General features: G+C 41.6%; 3 protein-coding genes across 6 annotated transcripts; 2 read left to right on the top strand and 1 right to left on the bottom strand.

Annotated features, from left to right (window-relative positions):
• On the bottom strand, positions 1 to 4508 carry LOC107077315 (myb-related transcription factor, partner of profilin-like). 4 transcript variants are annotated; one of them, XM_015346519.2, is made up of 3 exons: positions 4421 to 4508; positions 1554 to 1978; positions 1 to 1107 (listed from the first exon to the last, which is right to left on the bottom strand). In XM_015346519.2, the coding sequence occupies exons 2-3, from the start codon at positions 1951 to 1953 to the stop codon at positions 380 to 382; spliced, it is 1128 nt and encodes a 375-aa protein (XP_015202005.2). In that variant the 5' UTR covers positions 1954 to 1978; positions 4421 to 4508; the 3' UTR covers positions 1 to 379. The 4 variants fall into 4 exon arrangements, with proteins under 4 accessions (XP_015202005.2, XP_069045160.1, XP_069045162.1 ...); XM_069189059.1 differs by lacking the exon at positions 4421 to 4508 and adding an exon at positions 4223 to 4312; XM_069189061.1 differs by lacking the exon at positions 4421 to 4508 and adding an exon at positions 2425 to 2493.
• Positions 4505 to 8877, top strand: LOC107077316 (myb-related transcription factor, partner of profilin-like). Its single transcript, XM_015346520.2, has 3 exons — positions 4505 to 4628; positions 5705 to 6130; positions 6947 to 8877. The coding sequence occupies exons 2-3, from the start codon at positions 5740 to 5742 to the stop codon at positions 7660 to 7662; spliced, it is 1107 nt and encodes a 368-aa protein (XP_015202006.2). The 5' UTR covers positions 4505 to 4628; positions 5705 to 5739; the 3' UTR covers positions 7663 to 8877.
• Positions 8878 to 12119: 3242 nt separating this feature from the next.
• kifbp (kinesin family binding protein) lies at positions 12120 to 23856 on the top strand. Its single transcript, XM_006630568.3, has 7 exons — positions 12120 to 12624; positions 13244 to 13342; positions 14004 to 14083; positions 14415 to 14598; positions 15369 to 15462; positions 15750 to 15862; positions 16268 to 23856. Exons 1-7 carry the CDS (start codon positions 12184 to 12186, stop codon positions 17144 to 17146), a joined length of 1890 nt encoding a protein of 629 aa, XP_006630631.2. The 5' UTR covers positions 12120 to 12183; the 3' UTR covers positions 17147 to 23856.
• The last annotated feature ends 287 nt before the right edge of the window (positions 23857 to 24143 follow it).

Genomic DNA, 24143 nt, shown 5'->3' on the forward strand with positions numbered 1-24143 from the left:
TTTAAGCTTCGATTCCTTTTACATATGAAGGTTTGTATTTACACTCCTGCCGAGTAATACCTTGCATTTTCACCCATGATGCATTAGCATGAATAACACCAGCAACCTAACATGTGCCTGACAGTTGAAATGGCAATCACATTTCTAAACTAAAAAGTCAGTTACAAATGAAAGAAATGTATGTACAGTATTAATGGTGCAGGTACTGTAAAGCCCACTTAAGATGGCAAATGCATCCTAAAGTGGTGAAATACATCACTGAAAACACTATGAAGCAGGCAATGCTTTAAAAAAATAAATCATTCTGCGGTTTCATTTTCCATGTAAAGTTACAACACTTAACACGCCATCTGTGTAATTTGCTTCACAAAAGTGCCTCTTAGTCTTTTTTGTCTGCTTTGCGTGCAGTGTTCTCCTGCTCCACAATGGAGGAAGTGGGCACAGGGGCCTTCACAGCACTGGGCACCACGAAGACGGAGCGCTCCTGCTGGGATGCCAGCAGGTCGATCACCCTGTCCTGGAGACAGTTGGTGGCGTCGATGCTCTCTGTGATCTTGTGATGGATGCCCACGAGCTCCTCGGCCAGGTCCGACACGCTCTCGTTCTTTTCCGCGAGGCAGGAGGCAATGCGGGCGATGTTCTTGTTGGTTTCGCACATCTCCCTGTAGATCAGTCTGTTCTGCCTGGTGAGGGTGCGGAAGCCGTCCTTGAGAGCGGCGGTGTGCTCCCGGTGAGCCCTCAGGAGCTGCTGCTCGAAGGACCCCAGTGGCACAGTCTTGTTACAGCTCGTCCCACTCCAGGCTTTCAAATGCCCCCTCAGTGCAGGATAGGAGCCCTGCGCTGTCTCCCTGGTGGGAGAGCCCTCGCTTGCTATAGCCTCCACTTTGCTGCGAAATGCATATCTGCTGCGCACCTGGTTAACAATGTTGATGTCGCTGTTTGAAAAGGGTATGGGAGTAGGTTCTGTGTAGGTGTGCTGTATCTGGACTACAGGAGTGGCAGAAGATTCCTCACGGTGATGAGCCTTTGTTGTGACTTGTTGGAGATCAGCAGGCTGTTGGCAATTTTCTCGTGATGCTGTATCCATGACCGTGACAAGGAAAGAGTCTGTAAGGAAAAGTTAAGAGCACATGAAACAAAACCACTCCGTTACGCTGACGTATGTTTAACCAGTTTAATTGCTAAAGCAATACATCATTAATAATACTATAAAAAACAGGTTTAAAAAAAAGCTTGTTTTTTCTCGGCTCTACTGAAAAATTACATTTTGGTGGTTCCAAAAAAGTGCTAACAATTGTGCCATATCATAATAATTTAAATGTAACTTTTCTTCAGATATATCACTGTTTGGAAACCTGGTTATCTTGTTTCTAATCTTTACTGGCGGATAGCTGGGAATGGAAACCCAGCTTTTACGTTTAATCCAAGCACTAGCTTGGAGGCCATGTGGAAAAAGATCACGCCTTGCAAAGCTCAGCAATTGAAAACATTTGAATCTTGACCATTTCCCTAACTTACCAGAGAATTGTTAGATGTGAAAAGCATAACGCTACCTTCGGGAAGGCTGCTCAGTGTTGAGTCCTGCTCCTCATCTTTGACAACAGTGTGGATATTCAAGGAGTCGTACACTCTCTGCTCCATGGAGGTCAGGTAAAGGGAGGAAGAAGGACTGTTTCGAGGCATGTGACGTCGTGCCTCTATAACCTTGGCTTTGGTTCGACGTTTCAGGTCCTGCCAGCGCCTTTTGACCTCGTTTATTGAGCGCTGAATGCCCGAAGTGGCGCACACCCTCTCTGTAATGTCGAACCAGATCTTGTACTTCTCCCGCGTTGTCAGGCGGTTTCCCTGCAAGCCGAACAGCACGTCTTCCCTTTGGGTCACTTCTTCGATTAAGACGTCCAACTCTGCATCTGTGAATTTGTGCTTCCTCATGCGTTCCCTTGGCTGTGTCATGTCTTCTACTTGTATCTCCAGTTTTCTGTCAACAGAATAAGACATAAGACCACAGGACCAGCATGTCAAAATATTTTATAATGGAAGTTAAGGAAATGATAACGTGCTAGCATTAAATCATTCAGATTTCCACCTGCTCTGCCTTATACTTTTATAACAGGAAAAATACTTAGTCTTGCGTAGTACGGTCAGTCTAAGAGTGAAACTCCGGTCATGCCTTTTTGTATTTTTTAGTTATCTGGCAGGTGGTGTGCAGCTACAGTAGCTCGGCCTACAGCTGCAGCAGCAGCAGCAAGTGCTAACAAGCAGTACAGAAAACAGCAGTTACCATTCTGCAATCTGTTCTTCCTGTGGACGTAACCATGACAACACACTAAAATGCTGAGCACAGAAATAAAAGGAAAGGAAACCACCTCAGCAAAAAGAACAGGATTAAGAAAACAAAATAGAACCAGTGCACCCGAAGTATACCGGATAAAGGATGGTAGCTCGACTGCTTGCTTGTTTTTGCGTTCTAAGCATAAGCACTCTGCAGACCTCTCCCCCTGGGGAACAGAGCGTGTTGACTGAGCAGTGCTGCAGTGGCAAACAGCACCTTCAGGAGGAAACAGCACTGAATACAGATGTATGCGCTGACACGCGGACGCCAGCTACCGTAAGCTATTCTGTGGTCATTTCCCCCCTGCCAGCATCACCACAAAGAGACTAATTTAGAATGACACAAACTTCACTAATATGTCACTGCCAGTCAGTACCAATGGGTAGAAATGGTGTTTTATGACTGTAACAGAAAAGATGAGGGAATTACCTTTAAATGTGTGTGTGTTTGATTATTTGTTAACTTAACACTGCGCCTCAACAACGATGCCATTTTCACAAGTATAGTGTGACTGTGTATATTATCAGTATTACCATCTCTCAGCTTAAATATTTATTCTCCTCTGTGGTTACACGGGTCACATACAGTACAACACCAAAAGAAGGCTTCACAATTGAGCCTTACACTTTCCTTCTGTTTTTCAGCATGGAAATATTGTCTCCCTTTTCCTTTACAGCTTACAAGTAGACACAGTTCCTCAATCAGATCTCTTCATAAATATTTAGATATAATTCATACTGATTTATACTTTATCTTGCTTTCATCACTGTGGCATTCATCAAGGAAATGAACTGCATTTTTGTCACAAAATGAAAAAAAAACAAGCTAAATGTAAAAAACAGAACTGAACATGTGTACTGTATATCACTCCGGAAACATATCCTGCACATTCTGCTACAGGAGCTGATCACTCTTCCCATAACTGGTTAAGGCTACTCTGCTGACTGATGCACTCCAAGATTTGAGACATGAATGCAGGTCTATGGATTATGTAGCAGGCAGCAAGTACCCCAATGCACCTGTTCCAGAAATGAGAGATTTCATAGAGAGCTATAGCAGTAATTCCCAACTCTGGTCCTGAAGCAGTGAATACTGTCTTATGGTTTTGGCTCCAGCTGAGTTCTGAATCACAGGTTCATTGATTATTTTTTATGTGGCGTATGCTTGTAAATGTGCTTTCAGCTCTTAAAAACAGATTTCTAACTGGTATAAACCCATTACGAATTTCTATGATTCTCTTTTTTTAAATTTGCTTTTTAGTTTTAACTTATTTTTAAACAACTGAATTTCTTGGCCATCAAAGCCTTCTAAACTAACTGATAAGAGACCATGTTTAAGTCAACCCAGTTTCATGATTCAGAAAATGTATGCATAGTGAATCCTACACGTATTCTAAAGACATCTAAAATTTACAGCATTACAAATGAATGATCTCTTTTCCATGGAAATTACAATTCACATTCGGAGTATATTACACAGAAAGAGTTTAATAATTATTCTAGAGGCATATTTGGCATAATTGTACTGTTCTGCTCCAAAGGAAACTTAGAAACTTAATGTCACTAGAAAGATTGTAATGTACACATCTATTTAACTATCTTGTCTATCTGAATATCCTAGCTAAAAATAAATAACCCTAAATAGTAGCTTAAGTGTTCCAAAGTATGGTAGGCCATACTGTTATTTCGTTCCAGAATACTTTAATTTCATAGTCCCATAAATTTACCTGAAGAGTTGTTTACTAACACATTTGAAAGTGCTGTAACAAACTCCTTTTCACTGGTTTTTTTTTCCAGTATTGCAGCTGCTTAACATACTTTCTGCAGGGAAATGTTTGAAGATAAAGCTATTTTTAAACCCATCTGGGATACTGCTTTGTGCTGTTTCTACCTAGAGGCGCTGTTTTTCTGCTGCAGCCATGACTGGCACACTGAAAAGGGATCCACGTCTGATCAGTCTCCCGACTACAGGACACGCAGCGCTGTTTGCTTCCTGAAACGCAGAATTAAGGGGGGGGGAAATTAAGCAAAAGTTTCATTCCTCAAACATACACATGAAATGTATTTAATCAATAAACATTTATTTTACCTGTCTGCAGCAGGTTCGTATGTGTGTGTTGTTTTATTCCGTCTGGTCTTCAGAATTTTTTTCTTACTTTTTGAGTGTTACCATGGTGACCTGCACAGGAAGAACAAATTGCGCTGCAGTGTGGTAAGTAGCGATGGGACTTTCTGAATTGCCGCAGCGCTGCGCAGAGCAACCATCACATAGCCTGCGAATTCAGTGGATTCGAGAGGTAAGAGGGGACAAATGACTCAAAACGACTTCTTCCGTCACACGTATCCGCGGGGGTTATCTTTGTATGAAGTTATGGCGCTCCCTGATTTGTCTTATTGTTTGTTTCGTCTGTTCAAGCGCAGTACGCTATTTGCGTTAAATTGCTGCTGCCGCTAAGAAAGCCACCCTTGTAGCTACAGTTGAGACAGCTGTTTATTGTTTTGTGCAAGGCGCTATGAAAGGGAATTCTTCTTAGCTGAAATATCGTTTTGTGCTATGCCCCCACACCTCCCCAAAAACCTTAAAATAATCAATAATTTAATTGTTGAATTCCAGATTGAAAATGTTTTGAACTATTAGCTTTCATTATGAATTCAAAAAACCAGCGTTATTTGTAAACTATGCACTTTGTGTCTGTATTAGACATTATTATAGATATTTGTATAGGGAGTGATATAAGGCTGCATTTATTCTCCTTTGACCCAAAAAACTATCATCAGAAATCATGCTTTATGTGATAGGCCTATAGAAAGGCTATATGTCAGTTATATTTTTAAAGTTATACATTTAAAAAAAATGCGTCAGTTGGCATTTTTAAGCATGCAGGTATAACCGTACTTCGTAAAAGATTATTTGCGCATACAATTATAGATAAGAGGGTCACTAGTTTTATACTGGCAGTAACTTGTTAGGGCTGAACTTTGCATTTACGTTCTGTAGTTTTTTTTGGCGCTGGGGAAAAAGGGAAGTAAATAGAGATGGACCGAAATTTGCGTTACTTCACTTTCAGATTTGTATTAGTATTCATAGATGGTAGTGCCAATAAATATCATCAGTTATTTCACACGGGCAGCTGAAAGTTATATTTATATTGCAGATTTATTGAAATAACTTTTATTTATATTATCCTGTTTTTGTTGTTAGTATCCTACACTAATCTGTACATACTTTGATTTTGTAGTTCTGAGATATTGCTCACGTTATTTGCAAAACGTTATCCAGTGTCTTATTAAACAGATATTTAGAATTAGAACCAAGTTTTGTGGATCAGTTGTAAACAGACTTGAAAGACTGATTTCTTGGTCTCCATTTCAGACTTGGAATAGGGTCAGTTGCACCCAAAACTGGAGATGCAGCCGAGAGAAAGAATGCGCAAACATAAATTCACAGAAGCTGAATTAGCCATCTTAATCGAAGAGGTGACACATAAAGAAGACATGTTATTTGGCCTGCAGGGTAATGGCATGACAACCTATGAGAAAAATAAGCTCTGGGTTGACATCGCGCACAGGCTGTACGCGGTGTCTGGCATGCAGCGCACGATTAGCGAGATAAAAAGGAGGTGGCAAGACCTGAAGCGAAGAACCAAGCAGAAAGTTGAAGACGCAAAGCTTCACATTGCCAGGAACAGCCCCACCTCATCTTTGTACCTCACAGCCATGGAACAGAAAGTGTACGGCTCTCTCAATATCCACACCATTGTGAAACAAGAAGATATCGCACAGCCACCTCTTCAGGAAGGTAACCTTAAACTATAGTCACCGAGTGTAAAAAAAACCCTACTAACTTGAATTACCAAAAAAAAATATCAGCACCTCTAAATACAAATTTCCTTGCTCGATATTTGAGAGAGAGAGCCAGTTTTTAGCTGGAGGAGGTTTAACTGTAGTTAGTTTTCCTAACTATAACTGCTTATAGTTAAAACCGATTGCCCGTTAAAACTGCTGCCTTATAAAACTGATTCCTTTCTCTCTGTGTGCCTGTCTGTGTTGTGGTGCTAAAGTTTTTTTTTTTCCCTCAGTGCATAATGGTTTATTTATACATCCATTTTCTACACTGCTTTATCCAGTAAGGAGTCGTGAGGGGAGCCAGAGCCTAATCTGGCAAGAAACGGGCGCAAGACAGGATACACCCTGGACAGGACGGCAGTTCATCACAGGGCACGCACAGACACACACACACTCATACCGGTGCCCAATTTCCCAGAAGCCTGTTAACCTGCCAGCATATCTTTGAACTGTGGGAGGAAACCCATAAGAACATGGGGAGAATATTTAAACTCCGCCCAGATAGCACCCCAGCAATTGGTCCCAGGGCCCATGAACTGTGGGGCAGCAATGCTAACACTGTGCCGCTCGCATAAGGGTTTATTGGTCTACAGATTTTTTTATTACATCAGTTTAGGATGTGTAGTTTTTTTACTTGCAGTAACGCTGTGCATCATGTTGTTGTACAAGGATAACTGCTGTTACTTCCCAAACTATGTGATAACAATAAATCATCATTTTATATTTTACAAGGCTTTTGTAACTTGTTTATTGCATTCTGTATTTTTAGAGACTTGTCATGCTAGAGACACTGGCTCCTCAGAATACTATGAAGAAGAATCTTCAGAACAGAAGGCTTCGGGCTTACAGACTCATACCTGTCAAGACCCTTCAGGTGCCCTTCAGACGCCCCCACACACCTACGCAGAGCAGTCCAGCTCCAGCCCATTTGGAAACCAAGAAATTTCACCAGAAGGAAGCAGCACTTTTTCACGTCGGAACAAAGTAGAACCTGCAGCAAGCGAGGGCTCTCCTGCCAGAGGGACAGCGCAGGGCTCCTATCCTGCACTGAGGGGGCATTTGAAAGCCTGGAGTGGGATGAGCTGTAACAAGACTGTGCCACTGGGGTCCTTCGAGCAGCAGCTCCTGAGGGCTCACCGGGAGCACACCGCCGCTCTCAAGGACGGCTTCCGCACCCTCACCAGGCAGAACAGACTGATCTACAGGGAGATGTGCGAAACCAACAAGAACATCGCCCGCATTGCCTCCTGCCTCGCGGAAAAGAACGAGAGCGTGTCGGACCTGGCCGAGGAGCTCGTGGGCATCCATCACAAGATCACGGAGAGCATCGACGCCACCAACTGTCTCCAGGACAGGGTGATCGACCTGCTGGCATCCCAGCAGGAGCGCTCCGTCTTCGTGGTGCCCAGTGCTGTGAAGGCCCCTGTGCCCACTTCCTCCATTGTGGAGCAGGAGAACACTGCACGCAGAGAGGAAACAATGTGATTGAACTAATGGAGTAGCAGTTTACTCCACATATATGTTAGTCATCATGTTACCTTGTTTCTTGTGTTGGAGAAAATCCTTCTCTGTATTTTAGGGACCGTAACTTATGAGTTTTTGAGCCAGGCTTTAATACACTAGAACCTCCAGCCCCTCCACTGTTATTTCCCAGTTTTGAAAAGTCACATCTTTGTTGTTTTTTCAATGAAAAGGTATTTATTGGAAGGATGTTTGGCTAGATGTGGGAAGGACAGCCTAATCCAGTTTATCACCCTTAGCTGTAATTTATAAAAGCATTGCTTTAGGATATTTCAGCTAGCTGTTTAGAGAAAAAAAGCTTAAAAATATAAGAAATAGTTTTCTTTTTTAGGAAGCTTCCATACAGATCTCTTAAACTTCTTTACATGGTTTAAAATGACTATACTCAATAAACCCAGCTAATGAATAATTCACGTAGTACAGTCATAAAACTTTACTATAAAGTGAAGCATGCATGCTTTTCACATTTTTGAAAATATTTTTAAGTTTGATGCATAAAGTAACTTAATAGGTATGTGTTTATGTAAGATTTATCATAGACCTCCTGATTATTTAAAAGCCTTTCTGCTGCTGCACTGACATTTTGCGCTTTTTGTAGTCTGTTTGGCACTTATTTCCATGGTTTGGAAGAAAGGAAAAGAAATGCAAGATTTTACTTTTACCAAAATATAAAATGTGTCACTTTCTATGTGCTTAATAATGGGACCAGAAGATAAGGTAAGAAGTAAGAACAGGAGTTCATGTGTTCATGCTTCATCTGTGGATTAACTGTGCAGTAGTGAGTAGGTCCACTTCTTCCAGCAGTTGTTATGGCTCAGGACCTGTTGGTAACATTTGTCAATACAGTACAGTATATGCAATATGGTATATCCAGATAACAATAATAGACCTTATGGATTATGTTGTGTAACAACTTTAAGGAACAATGTTGTCATTCAAGTAAAAGACATAAAATGATATTTTTTGGTTCAAAGTTCCCATCCATATCCAGTGTAACTGTTGTAAGGCCAGTCAATATACGGTATGAACGACATTAAGAAAATTGCAATTTTCTTCAATCACCATGTTGATCAATTAGAGAATTATAAATAAACAGTATTTTCATGATCTCATGGACATATATATGTAGATGTTTATAGTCTACTAATTTCATTACTTGTAAATATTTTTATAACAAGTTCTTAAGAATAAATGAATTCAGAAATTAAAAATTGACATTTTTTTCAAAATGACGCATTATAATTGGTATTGTAATTAATTGTCTGTTGTTTTTCGTGATAAAACAAGCAGCAATGCCAAACTAAACAAGGATGGGCTTGGTCAGTACTGGGGGAGGAAACCTCAAGGAAAGCCAGGCTGCTACTGTATGTGAGGACCAGGAAGTTGATCTTTCCCCTCTGGGCCATCTATCCGTTTCTTACCACTTCATACAATTTAGGGTCATGGGAAAGCCAGAGCCTATCCCAGCAAGCAACTTTCACAAGGTGGGAATGGTATGCCAGTCCATCACAGAGCACACACAGACACACCAGGGCCAATTTTCCCAGATGACAATTAAGCTATCAGTATGTTTTTGGACTTGGGATAAACACACAGTACAAACTCCATGCTCTCAGCACCCATCCAGAATTGGGCCCAGGGCCCCAGCATTGTGAGGTAGCAATGCTAACTCTGTGCCACAGTGCTCCCCATCCCTCTGGACCACATTTACCAAAATGCAGTGCTCCAGGAAAATGACAGGGCACTGTCCTGTGGGATGTGCCATTAAGTTAATGTCCTGACTTATAGATGATTAAAGGTCCCATAAGTTTTAGTTTTACCCTAACACCCTGGCTAAATTGCATTTTGAATTTGAACAATCAGACCTGCTTAAATTTCCACCTAAAATTCAACCGGTGAGGTAATATCTGATTTCTGTCTGATCTGCAACACTCCACTCAAAACGCTTTAGAGGTAATGGGGTTTCCCCTCCACCACCACTGATGTGCAGCCCCACCTGCATGATGCAACAACAGCCATAGTGTGCCAGAACGCTCACCACACATCAGAACAGAATGATGAAGCCAGTTCATATTCAGGTGGGGATAATTAGGAGGCAAATGGGAAATTTGGCCAAGACACTGGGGTTATACCCCTTCTCTTTTCAAGAAACACCCTGGGATTTTTAATGACAGTGTCAGGACCTCAGTTCCATCTCATCCGAAAATGGCAACTTTTATAGCGTCCTTTTCACTATACTGGGGCATTAGGAACCACACAGATTGCAGGGTGAGCGCCCCCTGCTGGGTCCACTAACACCTCTTCCAGCAGAAACCTTAGTTTTTCCCAGGAGGTCTCCTATCCAGGTAATGACCAGGCTCACACCTGCTTAACTTCAGTGGGCTGCTATTTGTGAGATGCCTTCAGTAATGAAGTATGCTCCGATAAGAACGTTAAAGCACTTTTAGATATGTTGGTAAGAAATGTCTGTATAGATGCAGGTAATCAAAAGAACGTCTAATGCAATTGGAATTTTATTTAACATATCAGTTTCATTTAGAACAGTATTAGTAGATTTTTTCATGTGTACATTTTACACCATATTTTAATATAATATTTAAATAGCGTATTAAACAATGGAGACCACACAGGGTCTAAGAAAATAACTTTTAAGTTTTTTTTCTGGAAAATATGGCAAAAGGTAAATTAATTTTCCACTTAATTACTTATAATGTATAGTAACACTGTAACAAATATAGTAACAAAACTGCCTTCACATTGTAAATTCTCAAGATAATGTTTTGTACTTCTCCCCCTAGTGGTATTTATTGGAATATGAAGCCTAATGGCTAATGTTCTGGTTATAATGCCACCAAATTGCATTAATCAAAGATTTCATCCTAGTTTAATTGAACACGGTGTGTAGTTGCTAAACTCATCAAGGATATGATAAGAGGGGGTAGCAGAGACTATAGTGAAGTCATTGCTGGGTACTATAGAGTTTATTTCCAGCAGCGATGCTGTTCTTAACGTCTATCAAAGATTCAGACTCTAGTAGAGTCAGTAGCCGTAATAATGAAGATAATGTAACAGTAGGAGCACAGTAGGAGATGTAGGCAAAACCCGGAACTGGCCCGACACATGACATGAAATGCGGATACGCACAAAATATGTAACAGCGAGTGTGAAATACAAATATCAGCTGGGTGGTATTAAACTGAAAGAGGTAATATACTGTATGAGTCAGATCTCAACCATGGGACATAATTTAAATAAATGATGAACAGTTTCAGGGCTACTGTCACAAAAAAACAAATTTATCGTCTGTATTAATTTTAAATCTCTGGACAACAAGGGTCTTAGCTGGGTAAATTCAATTAATTATTTTGTATGAAACCTCCTTAACCTTATTAGTTATTTAAGATTTATTGGGCATCATCCACATTTTTTTCCAATCAACCCATTTTCAAAATGAGGAATTCCAATATAATGTAACAGCGAGGATATTATCATTTTGCAACAGAGATCTTAAAAATGTTATTACATCCACAACTCAAAATGTCTTTTCCTTTTGTAGTCTGATGCGACCTGTAAATTCTTCCAGCGTCTCTAATAATATAATAATAAACTTGATTTTATATAGCGCCTTTAAAAGTGGCTTCTCAAAGCGCTTTACAGGATGACAATAACAATAAATAAGAAGAATGCAACAATAAATAAGATTTCACAAGATAAGACACAATTACAATTACAACAATACAACAATAAAAATAGAGGAGACTGTGGAAGGTGGTACTAAGAAGAGCAGAGGGGTGAAGAATGGAACCAGTTAAGTTAAGGCTTTTCTGAAGAAGAAGGTTTTGAGTCTGGATTTGAAGGAGTTTAGAAAAGGTGACTCTCTAATATCCTTTGACAAAGAGTTCCAGAGCTTGGGGGCATAGCAGGAGAAGGCCCTGTCGCCCATACAATGTAGACGGGCTTGGGGGACAGTAAGGAGGGCAGAATTTGAAGAGCGGAGGTTGCGAGGTGGGGAGTAGGGCGATAATAGTTCAGACAAGTATTGAGGTGCCAAGCCATGTAAAGCCTTATAGGTGAGCATGAGGATTTTAAAGTCTACGCGGAATTTGACCGGAAGCCAGTGCAAGAACTCCAGGATAGGAGTAATGTGAACACTTGCACTAGACCTGGTCAGGATTCTGGCTGCTGAATTTTGGACTACTATTGCAACTCCTTTAAAAAGTCAATATTTTCCTAGGAATCGCGGTAATTACAGCGAAATATTGATAAAAAGTAATAGAAATATTATATATTTTAACAAACTCGATGCCAGCTCATGATGTTCAACAGCTCCACACCACCCCGCCCCCGTATAACTCTGGGCTCTGGGCTGGGCAGAATGTGTAAGGATTTCATCGGCGCCGTTTAATGATGTCACTTGTTTGCGCCGCAGGGGAAAGGGGAGTGTAGAGAGTTGAGAGCTTTTCAAAGTGCGCTTGCTCTGGTAAGATGGCTGCTTCTGCAACATCAGAGTTGAGCTCCCTATGTGAAAAATACAGCCGCGTCGTTACTCTTTCTGAGGTAGAATCCAGGAAGGACCCGGAGACTGACCCTTTTCGCTCCAAGTACAAAGCCAGGGAGCTTCTGAAGGAGATCATCTGTACCCTGAGGAACCAGTATATCGGGGAGGATGACGGGGAAAGCGACCAGCCCCAGAAGGATCAGATTCTTGAGGGTTCAGACTCAGAGGGATGTGGGAGCGGTTGTGTCGGGGGCTCGCCAGCCGCCCTCAGGGCAGCAAAACTCGGAGTGATCGAGCACCTTCTAGGGGTAAACCATGTGGAGACTGAAGAACTTTCCGCTGGAGAGGAACATCTGATGAACTGCCTCAAACTGCTGGATAAATACAGCATGTCACGGGAAAACATCTCTATAAACATACAGACCAGGGTATTGTATTGTTGCCACGTTCCATTGTGAAAAAACTGCACACCATATCACATTAGAAAAAGTAATAGGTTTATTCCATGCTGAGAAAAAGAAGAAAGAAAACAACGTTTCGGCCGTGGAGCCTTCTTCAGGTGTGAGAAGGCTCCACGGCCGAAACGTTGTGTTTTTTCTTCTTTTTTTCAGCATGGAATAAACCTATTACTTTTTTCCTTTGCAGACTACGCATGCTGACGCAGCTACCCACCTGAAATATCTCATTATGTTAACGATACCTTTTTTATGCACACGTTATTTTAATTACATTTTATTTTTATACAACCGACAGTTATTCTAAGGCAAAACTATAACGCTTTTAGCCTGTAGCAACCGGTTTTGTAGTATCTGATGTCATATATTTCTGTCCCCAAATCTAAGAGAAATGTATAATGTTAATAAAACATTAACGGTAATTGACAGGTAATCCTTCATGTTAAATTTCTATCTTTTGGGGAACTGTATACGTTTTGTAGAGGAAACGAATGGTCCAATGCGACACTTCATTTCGTTTATTTTGGAAGTGAATAAAGGAGTGGATTTAAGACAGGTGGCTGAGAGGAAAATGTCTTCATTCTTTCTGTAGAATCAGTTGGGTATTCTGTGGGCTGGACGAGATGAAACTGAGAAGGCGCAGGGTTTTCTGGAAACTGCAGAGTCTCTGTACATTCAGTACATGAAACAGGTAAGTTAGTTATGTATTCCTGTGGTTTGTGATTACAGTTTACTGCCTTGCGAATCAGACAACGTTACACTACCTTAATCAAGCCGGTACATGTTCGTTTACATTAGAAGGCGTATAGTTGCTCTGAACAGGAAGCGATTGCCTGCGTGCATTTATACTTGACATATTATTACAGACTTTTCATTCATGCAGAAATATCGTTCCTGAGATATTAAGTATTGTGATATTGATCTGTCAGGTATTTTTAGGGTTGTTGAATAATTTCCTAGAAATATACAGTATGGTGATGTCGTACACCTCAGGGGTAGCCAACCTTGGTCCTAGGGGCAAACAGTCTAGTGTGTATTACAGGCCAGCCAAAATCATCAGTTTGTGAGCTTTAATTAATTCTGTACAATGCGCAGTTTAAGTCCAGAATGGTCAAGAGTGATCCTTAGAGCTACAGAATGTTAATAGGTTCGTGTTGCACAATCTCTGATTTACTGTAAATGAGAGGAACAAATCCCTTGGATCAAATGGTCATAAGGAAACTCTTCCAAGTAATAGTGGTTTTGTTTGTGAACATGCAGTCCCCTTCTTCTCCAAATTCAAAGCAGCGGCCCTGCCAGAATGCTTGCTTTTAAACTGATTTAAGCTAGAAAGACCTGTTTTTTCCAAACAGGATGGACAGCCCCCAATGGATCTCAGTGACTTCTTTGTGACAGAAGGGGAAAGTGTATTGGACCAAGAAAGAACAAAAAGGTAGTTACTCGGATTAAAAGTAAGCATTAAACTGAGTTTTCTTATATTACTGACATTTTACTAGAAAGGTAAGTAGTTTCTTAATGTAAGTTATAAATCATGTGACAGACATGATTGTGTCAGTCTCGTTATATAATATTGGCCTTGTTGTGCAGTTAATCTTGTCACAGCATTATCTTTCTGTAAACATGTGCCCAAGGTAAATCTAGAAGCTTTGCCACTGGTAGTGGTGTTTGGACATGTTAGGGACAACTGCTAAAGCCTTTTCTTTGTCCGCAAAATGCAAAGGAAATAAAACTAAAACATGCATCTCTTTTGTTATGCTGGACAGATTTGAAATGGCTCACACTTACACATTGTATTACTTGGCTCAAGTCTACAAGAACCTGGAACAGTACGAAAAAGCTGGCCGGTACTGCCACACCACTCTTCAGAGGCAGCTGGAGTTTAACCACTTTGTTCCTCTAGAATGGGCCATCAATGCTGCAACATTGTCCCAGTATTACATTACTAAGGTAAGAGTCAGCTCAGGGCAGGCTGGTGCTTTCTGCCCAAGACACGCAATGCAGTGGGACTGAAGCTTTGACTCGTACGTGCTAGTCCAGAGTGTTGCAGAAAGTGTTGTTTATTGCAGATGTGATGCTCAGCCTTACTCCAGCTTTGTCCCTGAGGTTCACGGTTGCTCTGTAACTTTGGTTAGAATTATACAGTAACTTTGCCAGTTTTGTTTTAAACTCAGTGTGGTCTTTTTTTTTTAGATCAGTGTTCTCTGGTCAGAAAAGTTGGAGTATTTCTTGACTTACTTTTCTACCCATCAGCAAATACAATTCTCCTTCTTATACTGTCTTTTTTTTTTCAAAATTTAAAGTATAATAAAGTAGATTGCCTTAAATCTTAAATTTCTGAGAACTGGCTGGTTTCCATTAATTTCTATTATTGTCCTTAATAGACCCCCTCTAAACATGACTGGGGTGTTGCACACACTCCTACGGTTTATGAAGTTAATCCCAGTGGGCTCTGCAGGCAGTGGTCTGATATCATCAACATAAGACCTACTTCTCTTGCAGCATCACTGTGGCTGTTTCAAAGTCACATAGTAGACTTCAGCGGAACAATGTGAACAGGCGGTGAGGTGGCACTGTGGCTAAGGATCTGGGCCTGTGGCTGGAAGGTTGCCAGTTCAAATCCTGCGGCCGGCAGAGGAATCCTACTCCGTTGGGCCCCTGAGCAAGGCCCTTAACCCCAACTGAAAGAACTAATTTTCTTTCTTCTTTCTCTCCGTTAGTCTCGTTATATGGAGGGAAGGCACTGCTTAGCTGCGGCTGTTGTGGTTGCAGGCCTGGCAGGCGAGGTGCCGTCAGAAGCAGCAGCGCAGGAGAGTAAGTGTCACCCCGGGGCACTGGGGGTTTGTCCTCATGGCCGGTAGGGAGGAACTGAAGTTGTGAAAGTGAATGGGATTGTATTCATGAGCCAGACATCTGCGGAATTGTTTCAAAGTAAAAATGAGAAACGGGGAAAGATGGGGAGGCATAAATGAACCTTTGCTTTGTGTTGGAGACAGAGCAAGTTTTCACATTCTGTTGATTGAAATCTAAGACGTTGGAGTTAGTAGTACATTTACCAAATAGTACATTTACCAAGGTGTACCATGTCTTTCTTGGTCTAGACGAGGCAGAGGGTGAAAAGAGGGAGCAGCTTCGTCAGAAGAGAGCTGAAATAGCCCGGTGCTGGATAAAATACTGCTTGAATCTTCTGCAGGATGCCAAAAAACTCCTAGAGGTAGAGCTTTATTTTTTTTAATTGTTGAGTGTACATTTCTGTCCACTTTTGGTTGCCTTTTTGTTAAACACCATCTGTGGTTTTCCATTACTTTGTATTATTGCACTCGCAAGCTGTGTGCCTGTTCCTTTAGTTTCCTTCTGCAAGAGATTCTGTATGGGTACCTTCAGATGGCAGGCACATGTGAAACTTACTTTCTTTCCCTGGCAGTGAATATACTGCCTGCAAATCCTGTGGTCTCAATTGTTTGTCTGACCTTGGTGTAGAAAGAAGGATCCACTTATTTTAGAAGCAATAGGGAACAAAATCGGAACTGTAACAAAAGATGAGTTTGCAGTGCTTTCCCGTCACTTATAGGAGAAGTTTTTTTAAATGAACTTCCCTCTTCTGGTGGGTTTACTGCAGGATAATATTGGCGAGCTGGATGTGGAGCGTCAGGCGGAACTGAAAGCGCGCCGCCGGCAGGAGGACGAGGAGGAGGAGAAAGGCCTGAAGAGCGCCATCTTGTTTGGCTCCAGGGACATCTTCGATTCCATTTTGGCCCTGGAGGAGAAGGTGAGTTGCGCCTACCCTCTGGATTTCGAGGAAGCCCGGGCCATCTTCCTGGTGGGGCAGAACTACGTGACCGAGGCCAAAGAATACTTCCAGATGGATGGCCACGTCACGGACCACATCGAGGTGGTGCAAGACCACAGCGCTCTCTTCAAGGCCCTGTCCTTCTTCGAGGAGGACTACGAGAGGCGCTGCAAGATGCACAAACGGCGCATCGACATGCTGGAGCCCATCTGCAAGGACCTGAACGCCCAGTACTATCTCCTCATCTGCCGGCAGCTGCAGTTCGAGCTGGCTGAGACCTACTACGAGATGATGGACCTCAAGCTGGCCCTGGCCGACAAGCAGGACGAGCTGGACGCGCACACCGTCAAGAAGTTCAACCACCTCTGCGCGGCCTCCATCAAGTACTACAAGATGTTTCTGGACTCCATCAGGACGCCCGACGGCAAGTTCCCCGAGAAGCTGGAGGACGACGTGCTCCGCCCCGCGCTTGTGGCCAAGTTCCGCGTCGCCCGGCTGTACGGGAGAATCATCTGCCCCGATGGCGCCACCCAGCTGGAGAACCTCGACAAATCCTTGGAGTGTTACCGCTTCGTGGTGGACTACTGCGAGCAGGACACCGAGGCCAAGAAGGCAGTGGAGACCGAGCTGGAGCTGAGCGAGGAGATGGCCGGCCTCCTCCCTATAAAGATTGAGCGGCTGAGAGCGAAGCAGGCTGCCTTAAACTGACTCGCCGACCGGCGCCTGTCAGAGCACGACGGAGAGCCTTGGATTGGGTTTTTCTTACGTGCCCAAAAACGGCAACCAGTGTCCTAATCTATTACACCTGTAGGAAACTAAGGCGGCCGCTTTGTCAATACTTACGTTCTTTCAATAATTCTGCTAATCTGTTAATGCACAATGGGAAATCCATATTTATTAGTGCAATGCTGAAGTGTGTAATTGAGTGTCTCCAGTAATGGAAATGAGAATGATTTGGTTTCTGAGCAGCATTGGCACAAATGTCTAAGGAAAAAAGATTTGTGAATTGGTGTGTTTTTTTTTTTACTCTATTTAGCAGATTAAGAGCATACTGCTCTTAGGTTTTTCTTCCAGCAGTACCCTTTCCGTCTTCCACTGGCTTGGTGACTTACCATATGTGCTCTCACGGGTGTTATTCTTCTACAGCACTTACCATGCCCTTACCATACTCTGAGAGTATAGGAGGAAGTCCATGCCGTGACGTCTTTCTTGATTGGGTTTAAAAATAGCTGATGTGGGGGAAGACATGAGGGGAGGGTTTCTCACGAACGGGTCACTTCTCTGTCTGGTTCTGTATATTTTGCAGCTTTGTTTGCATTATTAAACAACTATTAATCACAATTTACCACAAATGTACTCTGCATGAGCTGCTACATGGCGTTGTTAGTCACTACCTGCCTTTGGGATGGTCCTTTCTGACATTATTTATTTGTTCAGCACTTCTCAGTGTCGTGTTCATTTAAAGCTGTAAAGTAACCTCAAATAAAACTGTATCAGCTTACTTAAACTACTCTTTATTTCTTTAGACTGTAAAGCATAGATCAGCTAAAGATATTGAGAGAGTTCAAGCCAGGAACAGCTTGGAAAAGTTTAAGGAAAGGATTGCTTTTGCCGGTAAAAATGCACAGCTACTGTGTCTGTACAAAGTGAACTCAATGTGTAGACCAAAAAAAGCTCTAAATTATTTATCAGTGCATATAGTTAGTCTTGAAGGGTTTTTGTGTTGGGGACACCATATTCATAAAAAAAGGCACCATCCTTTGGATGAGATTTAAAATCGAACTCCTGACTCTCCATGGTCCTTAAAACCCAGGGCATTTCTCAAAAAGAGTAGGGGGTGTTACTCCGGTGTCGTGGCCAGTTTTGCCCTCTGGCCTTTACCATCCATAGTCTAATAATCCCCATCTCTGAATTGGCTTCATCACTCTGCTCTTCTCCCCACTGATAGCTGGTGTGTGGTGAGCGTTCTGGCGCACTATGGCTGCCGTCGCATCATCCAGGTGGATGCTGCACATTGGTGGTGGTGGAGGGGAGTCCCCATTACCTGTAAAGGGCTTTGAGTGGAGTGTCGAGAAAAATGCTATGTAAGTGTAAGGATTTTACTATTATAATATTATATATATATAATAATTATTATTATAAATATATATATACAATTAGAATTTTATATAGAATAAACTTTTTCCTGAATTTCCAGCCAGAAGGAATATTCACTTGTTGATAAACATTTGTCCACTAGATGGCATGAAATGTTAGATTTAAGAATTTTGTTCTGATCGTACAGCAGATTGCAAGGGGCATAAGTATATTAAACATAAATGGATTAATATTGAAATATGAAATTGAGTGGGGTATCAAAAAGCCCTTTAGACACTAGAAAACAACACCTTGAAACTACTGACATCTATTAATACCTTCAGAAAATTGTGGGTAAGCAACTAACGTCCCGTAATGCTGTTTGTGTTCTGCCTGTCCTAAATGATAGGACTCTGCAACAGTAAAGTACACTGCTAGGAATGCAGAGCAGCAGCAGGTAATATATAAATGCATGTCTTCTCTTATTTTGCCAGTGTGCTTACTTGGAACATTTATTTACCAGACTAACACTTTTAGCATGAGTTTTAATTCAGACATTGCAGAGCAAACAGTGGATTACTTGTGAAATGTACAGTGCGCTCATTAAACGGTGTGTGACTCATCAGATCTGCCTAGCTAGTCATTAAATGGAAGTCTCTTAATGTCAGGGTGGTATATGGTGCAGTGAAGTAAAGAACACCCAGCTTTTCAGAAATTTGCCAGGGAATGCCTCTTTCAGACATCTTATTTGCCTTATGGCGGCTCTACCCTTTACTTGCTTGTTTTAATGCAGCAGTTTCCCCATTGAGCTATGTCTCGTAAGTGCAGACGTGTGAATTACACCCCACACTCCAACCCAGCTATTTAACGGTTCTAAACGTGTTACCACCAGCAAGATAAATGAGAAAGTCTTGTTTATTTCCACAAAACGAGATGCTAGCTGAGGATGATTTGAAGGTTTACCAGCTTATTCTCATGTATCGGGTTAATGACCCTTCCGCTCACTTTTACTGCCTAGACCACCCACTGCCTGTGCTTTTGTACACCAGAAACTCGGCTATTATCAAGCAGTGCCGAGAAATACTGTCAATTTTGATGTTGTGTTAAAGACAAACAGTAGTATACCATAATAAGCCTTATACCATAATAAGAATAGTTAATTATTAAGCATAATTTTATGATGAAAATTCATCCGCTCTCCCCTTCCTCCAATATAAGTTCATGGGGGACCCAGTGCCTGTCCCAGCAAGCAACAGGCGTAAGGCCGGGTATACCCTGGGCAAGACACCAGTCCATCACAGGACACACATTCACACCAGGGCCAGTTCTGCCATAAGTCAACCTACTACTAGGTTTTTGGGCTGTGGGAAGAAACTCACACGATCACAGTGAGAACTTACAAACTTCGTGCAGATAGCACCTTGAGTCTGGGATTGAACCCAGGGACCCCAGCACTGCAACAATGCTGACCACTGCGCCACCATGCTGCCTGCATACTGAAAAGATTTTCAAATGTTGCACTTTCCAAAATACAGAGCTCGTAGTCTGCATCACATGATTCAACGGTCCACTAGTTGAGTAAAGTAATTTGGACAACATGTTTGTGAAGTAATGGATTTCTTCAGAGCTACGTCCCTGCCTGGTGACAACGGCCTCGGCACACTTCCTCTTTGTCCTGCTCCTAAGAGCCTTTTATCGCCTGAATCGCCCTTAGGTACAGGACATTCATGAGCTGTTATGTGGCAATGATTCGAGAAATGATGAGAACAACAGAGGAGCAGGGTTTCTTCTGCCTCTTGCTTCGGGCCAGAAGACGCGCATTTTATGCGTCTGCTGCAGAGAGATAAATGACTTGTATTATTATTTTTAGAGGTTTTAATCTTATTTCATGTCACAGTACAAACTTCTGTTTCCTCTTTTAACCACTTTATGTGGAGTAAAATTTATTTTTGGCAAGGTCTAAGACCTTAATTTCCTCAATTCTTTAACTTGTAATTTCCAGTGAGTGAACAAAAGTGCTCACATGCTTTCTCGCATTTTGCCAGCCTTGGCTTTTCATCCAAATGACATATGATGCAATCTCAAATGATGCATCTACTCGATTACTGATGTGCTGCTATAATGACATTTTTCTGTGACGCCATTTTGTTTTTGCCATTGTGTAAAAACAAATGGTGAGTGGTATTGTGGCATTTCATGGCTTCCCCGCATTTAAATGAGCCAACATAAGTTAAGCATACTGCTTAGGACCGAGGAACATGGGGAATCGCACACGGCCTGGGTAGGTTTCATGGAGACTGTTGAATCCAACTGGATTGTGGTTTTATTATATACTTTATATGTAAGAAACACATTATAGATCTCTATAGCCGCTTTGGATAAAAGTCAGAATAAACTAATCAATAAACTGCCTGACCATGTCCACATCAGCTTTGGGGAAAAACAGGTGCTTAGATAGAAGCTATTAAAAGTACCATTGTGTCATATATGGGTTAGAAGATAATAAGATGTTATTCCAGGACAGTGAAGGTATGTTGCAGTTTGGGTCGAGGTTTTTAAAATAAAAAAAAACACACAAAAACACAATGAGATTTTTTGGTTGGGAAGAGATTGGTGGCAAAAAAGTAGCAATAAAGTGAAGCTTCAGTTCCTTATGGTCATACATTATTTTCTTATCCATCTTTCTTAATTGTTCCCAAACTATGTAGACAGCTGTTGTAAAAGACTGTGCATTTGGAAATTACAGTATATGGAATGGAGCAGCTCACCAAGTGACTGAGACACTATTTTGTATTTAGCTTGTGTAATGACATAGCTGTCTTTTCTTTGGGTGTAACCCTTTATCTGTCTCTATTTAGATTTGTAATTTCCAAGAAAGGCATAACTATATCAGTGTTGTAATATACATTGGCTATAAAGAGTCTAAACACCCTTATTGAAATTGCAGGTTTTTGTGATGTTAAGCCAGAAATCAAGATAAATCATGTCAGAAAATTTGTGACCTTCCAACTAACAAAATTAAAGAGAAAAACCAATAGATAATTAAAGAAAAATAATTGAAATGCTAAAAAAACCTACAACACGCTGGTTGTATAAGTGTGCACCCCCCCAACTAATACTTTGTGGAAGATCCTTTTGCATTTATTATAGCAGTAAGTCTTTGTGAATAAGTCTCCATCAACTTTGCAATTTTATCCCACTCAAAAGAGTTCAAACTCCTTTCAATTGCCAGGGGATCTCGTGTGCACAGCTCTCTTTAGGTTATTCCACAGGTTTTCTATGGGATTGAGGCCTGGGCCATTCCAAGACTTTGATCTTCCTTTTCTGAAGCCATCCCTTGGTTGACTTGGATGTGTGCTTGGGTTGTTATGTTGGAAGGTTAAATTCCTCTTCATCTTTCTGACAGAGGCCAGCAGGTTTTGTGCCTCAAATATCTTGGGATAATGACTAGCTCCAAATATCATCCATCTTGACTAAAGCCCCTGTCCCAGCTGAAGAGAAGCAGCCCCCCACCATGCTTCACAGTAGGCATGGTGGTCTTTGGATGATGAGCTGTGTTGTCATTGCGTCAAACATATCTTTTAGAATTATAGCCCAAAAGTTCAACCTTTGTCTTATCAGACCATTGTTACACCCCGACGAGCTCCAGCACCGACGCGTTAGATCCTCCAATTACAAATCCGCATTCCACACATGTTGTGGACTCATCTGGGCCATCCTCAACGAGATCAGGCCGCACCTATCAGGCCAATAAAGGAACCTCGCGCAGTATTTAAGCCCTAAGGAATAGTTGACATTGAGTCTCTAATCCTGGCTTGTTTGCTTGTTTTCAGGTTCTCAGGAATTCTCCCCATGTTTCCCAGTCCCCGGTCCTCAGTCATTATTGCCTTTTACCCCCTCCTTGTTTTCCCTCAGTCCTCAGTCCCTGCTCCACCTGCACAGCTCTTGTCTCCGCTGGCTCAGACCTGTTTGATTTCATCAAGCGCTGTCATCATTGATTAAATTCTCTCGTTTGCCGCATATCCTGACTCATTGAGTAATTTTCGCCAAGCCCATTTCAACACCTCGTCGGGCCCAGTGTAACAACCATAAGACATTCCCCCTCCACCCCCCCCGCCAAATTTAGACAGGCTTGGATGTTCTTTTTTGTGAGAATTGGCTTCCGTCTTGCCACCCTACCCCATAGCCCAGACGTGCAGAATACGGGAGATTGTTGTCACATGCAAGGAGTAACCAGTACCTGCCAAAAATTCCTAAAGCTCCTTTAATGTTGCTGTAGGCCTCTTGGTAGCCTCCCTGATAAGTTTTCTCCTTGTCCCGTTATCAACTTCGGAGGGTGACTCTTGGTAATGTCCCTGTGGTGCCACATTTTCTCCACTTATTGATGATAGTCTTCACAGTGCATCGTGGTACATCCAATCCCTTTGATATTCTTTGATACCCCTCTCCTGATGGGTACCTTTCAACAATAAGATCCTATAGATGTCTTGTCAGCCTCTTGTGGACCATGGCTATCCCAGTAGGATGCAACCACAACGTTTCAAGGAAATCCTACAGGAACAGACGATTTTTATTGGGGGTTAATCAGAATCACTTTCATTGATGGCAGGTGTATGCTACTTAACTTTAGACATGATTTTGAATGTGATTAGTTAACTATGAACACAGCTACAGCCCCCATTATAAAATGGTGTGCACACTTATGCAACCAGGGTGTTGTAGATTTTTTAATTTAAATTATTTTTCCTAATAATTATCTTTTGTTTTTCTCTTGAATTTTGTTGGTTGCAATGTCACATTAAAGATGGAAAAATATCTGACATGGTTCATCTTGATTTCTGGCTTTACATCACAAAAACCTGCAATTTCAATAGAGGTGTGTAGAATTTTTATATATCCACTGTAATTGAATACGAATATAATTAATAATTTAGAAAGATTTGAATTAACATTAATACAGTTTTCAAGGAGCTTCCTGAAAAGTTGTTAGGAAGCGTGTAGCGAAACAAATTAAAACTCATTAAGTAAGTAAAACATAAGTCAACCATGGGTATAATGAGCAGTGGCACTGTGGCTAAGGATCTGTGCCTTTTGCTGGAAGGTTGCTTGTTCGAATCCCACGGCTGGCAGAGGAATCCTCCTCTGTTGGGCCCCTGAGTAAGGCCCTTAACCTCAACTGCTCCAGGGGTGCTGTATAAATGGCTGACCCTGTGCTCTGACCCCAAGCTTCTCTCTCCCCATCTGTGTGCCTGTGTGTCTCATGGAGAGCAAGCTGGGGTATGTAAAAGACAAATTCCTAATGCAAAAAATTGTATATGGCCAATAAAGTGATCTCTCTCTCACTAATATTCTCCATGTCAGTTATTTCAGTGTTTAGAAGTCTTTATGAAATATTACAAAATTTTTAAGACTTAATTAGTAGTTCTTTTAAATGGCAAAAATATTCTAAACAAAATCACTAAGAACATTAGTAACAATAAAAATGTGACACAACAAAGTCACAACAAATTAATAGTTTTTTATTCCTGAACTTGTATTTCATAAGAACAGACTTCTCAGGAAGATGAATCAGGAAACCAAATTTCACATCAGTTCCGTGGTTTATTGAGATCACATTTAATGTGCAGAA

The sequence above is a fragment of the Lepisosteus oculatus genome, chromosome 4 (assembly GCF_040954835.1).
Source record: "Lepisosteus oculatus isolate fLepOcu1 chromosome 4, fLepOcu1.hap2, whole genome shotgun sequence".
Classification (NCBI taxonomy): Eukaryota; Metazoa; Chordata; class Actinopteri; order Semionotiformes; family Lepisosteidae; genus Lepisosteus; species Lepisosteus oculatus.

Excerpts from the sequence above, each read along its gene's own strand:
- LOC107077316 (XM_015346520.2), top strand. The coding sequence starts at position 5,740 with ATGCAGCCGAGAGAAAGAATGCGCAAACATAAATTCACAGAAGCTGAA. Across the intron at positions 6,131-6,946 it reads ACAGCCACCTCTTCAGGAAG|AGACTTGTCATGCTAGAGAC; the intron begins GTAACCTTAAAC and ends CTGTATTTTTAG.
- kifbp (XM_006630568.3), top strand. The coding sequence starts at position 12,184 with ATGGCTGCTTCTGCAACATCAGAGTTGAGCTCCCTATGTGAAAAATAC. Across the intron at positions 12,625-13,243 it reads CTATAAACATACAGACCAGG|AATCAGTTGGGTATTCTGTG; the intron begins GTATTGTATTGT and ends TTCTTTCTGTAG. Across the intron at positions 14,084-14,414 it reads GACCAAGAAAGAACAAAAAG|ATTTGAAATGGCTCACACTT; the intron begins GTAGTTACTCGG and ends TATGCTGGACAG.
- LOC107077315 (XM_015346519.2), bottom strand. The coding sequence starts at position 1,953 with ATGACACAGCCAAGGGAACGCATGAGGAAGCACAAATTCACAGATGCA. Across the intron at positions 1,108-1,553 it reads ACTGAGCAGCCTTCCCGAAG|ACTCTTTCCTTGTCACGGTC; the intron begins GTAGCGTTATGC and ends TTTTCCTTACAG.